The sequence below is a fragment of the Hordeum vulgare genome, chromosome 6H (assembly GCF_904849725.1).
Source record: "Hordeum vulgare subsp. vulgare chromosome 6H, MorexV3_pseudomolecules_assembly, whole genome shotgun sequence".
Taxonomy (NCBI): domain Eukaryota; kingdom Viridiplantae; phylum Streptophyta; class Magnoliopsida; order Poales; family Poaceae; genus Hordeum; species Hordeum vulgare.
The window spans coordinates 26,624,805-26,629,154 of record NC_058523.1 but is presented as its reverse complement, the minus strand read 5'-3'; the positions used below and the strand labels follow the sequence as shown (position 1 = coordinate 26,629,154).

Sequence of the window (4,350 nt, the reverse complement as noted above, 5' to 3'; positions counted from 1 at the left end):
CTTCCATGACGGCCGGTGACTGTCACAGATTAACAACTTTCTTGTAGTGGACACTGTAGATTCTCAAATCACGTCTACGGCGGTTGTACCGCTGGCCACAAGTGGTTGTACCGCCCCTGTGTATCTGCGCATAATGGTTGGATTGGGGTTGGACTATAAAAGGAGGTGGTTCTTCCACCTCCCATCTACCTCTTGCCTCTCTCTCCTCTATTTATGTCCAAAACTTATTCTTACCGATCTCCTTCTCGAGCCAACCAAAGTTGTTCATTTTTTAGGGCTCGAGGGAGGAGACCCAGATCTGCACTTCCACTGAAGGAAATTTAATTTCCACATACTTCCATTTATGAATCTTGTTATTCTTGGGTATTTGGACAACGTAGACGAGAGCCTCTAATTAAGTTGTCGAGAGAGTCCTAACCTTACTTTCAAAGGTCCAATTGCCACCTTTAAGTGCACCCCTAATGAATTCACGACATCTTGCATTGTGCGAGGGTGTGAGGAGAAAAGATTGCGTCCTTGGGACGCTTGGGGAGCATCGTGCTTCCACACTCCTCCAAACAGAGGCGGACCTCCCGAAACGAGGGAACCTCGAAAACAAATGCTCGACTCCATCGTCTCCACTTGCGGTTGTTTCAGTCCTATTACTTTCTGCAAATTTGCCCCTCTTGTTTAGTCATACTTGCAGTTGTTAGATATGTTGTTTGTCATACAGATTATCCATCTAGTTACATTTCTAGACAAACTACTCCCTCCATCTACTAATACAACGCCATTTCACATTTTTATGTCTAACTTTGACTATTAATTTTACCAACAAAATGTGAGTCACATGCAAAGTTTTAACTTGCCGGCTATTGCGGCGCTATTTGCCGGCAATAGCGGCCACATAACCTTGGGGCAACGCCACTGCCACTTATGACGCTATGCAAACTGAACCGCAAAATGCCGCTATTAGCCAGATCTAGCCGCGATTTTCTGCAGATATTTGCGCCGCTATTACGAATTTGGGCCAGAGAGAATACGTGAATTATGGGCCTTTTCAGCATAATCGCATAGAGGGATTAGAGGCCCAAAAAAGGGGCTATAAGAGCAGAACGCCAACCCTAAGAAGGCGAAACATCAGCTCCTCGTCCTCCTCCCAGATTACATCTGCAGCACAACGTTGAGTCTGCACCTGCATCCTGCAGCCATCGAAGAGGAAGAAGAACGGAAGGACCATGTCTCAGCCCGAGCCAGAGATTCAGGGAGGCAAGTTTCAATCGTTTTTAGATAGATGTTAGATGTTAGATTCATGGAGACTATCTCATCCACTCGCACCTGCAATTCTGAATCTCTGCATCGCTATTCTGCATCTTCGAATCTTATTTAGATAGATGTTAGATAGGAACCAATTCTGCATCTCTGAATCGTTTTTAGATAGATGTTAGATGTTAGATTCATGGAGACTATCTCATCTACTGCAGACAATTTTAAACATTGGTCACATGTCATAAAAAGTATGTCATTAGATGCACATTTCAAAGAACTTTTCAATAATTTATTTTTGATGACATATATCCCATATTTTGTTGACCAAAATTACAAGTCAAAGCTTGACACGAAAAACGAAGTGGTCTTCTATATAAAAATGGACGGATTATTTAATGTTGAGCCTAAATTTATAAAATGAGACAAGATTTTGTTGGTCACCTATTCACCTTCCCTCAAGTCGATCATACCAATCCTTTCAGCTTTGTTGAGGAATATCCGTTTGTGAATCCAGCCCACTAAAATTTAATACCTAGACTTGGCACTTCTGCTTGTATTTTTTAAATTTTATTTTAGCCTTTCGGGTGATGTTCTTTTAGTAGGAGAAGATATTTCCATCGACTACCAGACATTAGTGATGACTTGGTCAATTTGATGATGGTGTGTTGGCTCGATATCGTAGAGGTGTTCACATGGATAAGATGTAGGTGCATGTGTTCATAAAGTGAATGTATATACGTGTATGTGAGCATCTTTGATTATACCTTGTTGAAACATGTGTCCATTCACACAGGATAAACATCAACTCCTATTAGCATCCTTTTTATTTAGAGTGGACTTATGCCTTACTTGTAACAACAGTAATTTCGTTATAATAAAAAAGAAAAAAAATAGAACCTTTTGGTTGGTGAACGTTCGCCGGATGATATTTGCGAACAATTTCCATTTCAATTTCAGTTGTAGGGGTGATATTTTTCCAGACCAGCGTGCCAATATTTTTTTTGAAATGTCATCATTTAATCTCGATCAAACAGCTGCGAGGACGTTCGTTGGGAGTTACCTCGCAGCGAACGTTCACCAGTTAACCGAAAAGAAAAAGACTGGTCGAGCGAAACCCCAATCCCAAACGGATACGGACCAGGTGAGCCATCAAAGCCGTCTCCCTTCCCCCTAAACCGGCTAACCTAATCCCAAATCCTCATCCCAAAGCTCGCGAACCATCAAAGCGGCTAACCTAAACCGCCATGGCTCGTAACGAGGAGAAGGCGCAGGCCTTGCTGAACCGCTTCATCACGATCAAGCAGGAGGAGAAGCGCAAGCCCCGCGAGCGCCGGCCGTACCTCGCCTCCCAATGCCGGGACCTCGCTCACGCCGACCGCTGGCGTGTAGACATCCTGCGCGAAATCGGCGTCAAGGTCGCCGAGATCCAGAACGAGGGCCTCGCGGAGCACCGCCTCCGAGACCTCAACGATGCGATCAACAAGCTCCTCCGCGAGCGCAGCCACTGGGAGCGCCGCATCCTTGAGCTCGGAGGCCGCGACTACTCTCGGAGCTCCAACGCTGCCCTCATGACCGACCTCGACGGCAACATCGTCGCCGTCCCCAACCCCTCCGGCAGGGGCCCGGGCTACCGCTACTTTGGTCATGCCAAGAACCTACCCGGCGTCCGTGAGCTGTTTGACAAGCCACCTGAGGTCCGCAAGCGCCGCACCCGCTACGAGATCTGCAAGCGCATCGATGCCGGGTACTACGGATACCATGATGACGAGGACGGTGTGCTTGAACCCCTTGAGGCTGCTGCCGAGAAGCGCAAGCGCGACGAGGTTGTCACGGAGTGGCACCGCGTGGAGCGTGTGCGGCGGGAGGCCATGAAGAATGTGGTGAGTGGCGAGGTGGCTGGAGCAGGTGGGCGTGGTGGAGAGGCTGCTGCTAGGGAGGTGCTGTTCGAGGAGGTGGAGTTGGAGGTTGAAGAGGAGAGGAGGCTGGAGGAGGCCGGGAGGGAGTTTGTCGCACATGTGCCGCTCCCTGATGAGAAGGAGATTGAGCGAATGGTGCTAGAGAAGAAGAAGAAGGAGCTGCTGAGCAAGTACACAAGTGATGCCCTGCAAGGCCAGCAGAAGGAGGCTAAGGAGATGCTCAATATGCAACGCTAGGAGAGGTGTATATATGTTCTTGTCAACGCTAGGAGTGGTGTATATTTAGTATATATGTTCTTTTTATCTTGGCTCTAGTAAATTACTTTTAACTGGTGTAGACTAGGGTAGGGATGCATCCAGAATACCATGCATACCATAAAGACTGTTCATGCATAACATAAAGACTGTTCTACTGATCTTTGTTGCCCTATAATTTGTGTGCGCCCATTTACTAGTCTTTAGTACCTTCATGCTACGAATGGTTTGATTTTATGAGCCAAAGCATGTGTTCAGTCTTGCATTGCATCATTTATTGTATGTTTTGTTTGAATTTTGAGAGTTGTCTTCATTGTCATGGTATCAACAGCGAAATACTCTGCTGGACCCTGAGTTAGATATGTATATGGCCGGGGACCCTGAGTTAGATATGTATATGGCCGGTTGTTTTGGCCTTAGGCGTGTATACTGTAGGATAATCCAAACGTGGGCTAGCTAGTCCGGTTAGGATTAATAGTGTGATCAACGCGGCAGGATGATTAGTTTAGGAAATCTAGGTTTAGTCGGTTTGTACTTTCTTAATACTAGTATGAGTCCGGTTAGAATATAGAGTCAGATTAGGATAGATTTTACCATGAGAGCTTGACAGGACGTGTATAAATACATGGACATGCTATAGCTTTGTAACATATCGAGTTGTAAGATATTGTCAAAAGCAATAAAGAGACAACTACGAGGCATGACACGTGCCTTTGGCTAATTTTGAGTTGATCCGTTCATGCGGGTGTGTTGATCGTGTTGTGATGTGATCGATCCTGTGGTGAAAAGCCAACAATTGATATCTAGAGCAAGGTCGATTTCAAGTTGCGCTTGCCCTGGGGTGGCGACTCGACTAGCGCCTCGGGGCGGGCAATATAGTCGCCGGTGTGGCGACGAGAAGCGGGAGATATAGTCGTTGGGTGGTGCAACG

The 4,350-nt window shown here is 46.3% G+C and overlaps 1 protein-coding gene across 1 annotated transcript; it reads left to right on the top strand.

Annotated features, from left to right (window-relative positions):
* The first annotated feature begins 2,492 nt into the window (after positions 1-2,492).
* On the top strand, positions 2,493-3,401 carry LOC123406113 (pre-mRNA-splicing factor ISY1 homolog). Its single transcript, XM_045099599.1, has one exon. It carries the CDS (start codon positions 2,493-2,495, stop codon positions 3,399-3,401), a length of 909 nt encoding a protein of 302 aa, XP_044955534.1.
* The last annotated feature ends 949 nt before the right edge of the window (positions 3,402-4,350 follow it).

What these genes read in the sequence shown, in the direction of transcription:
- LOC123406113 (XM_045099599.1), top strand. Translation starts at nt 2,493, where the DNA reads ATGGCTCGTAACGAGGAGAAGGCGCAGGCCTTGCTGAACCGCTTCATC.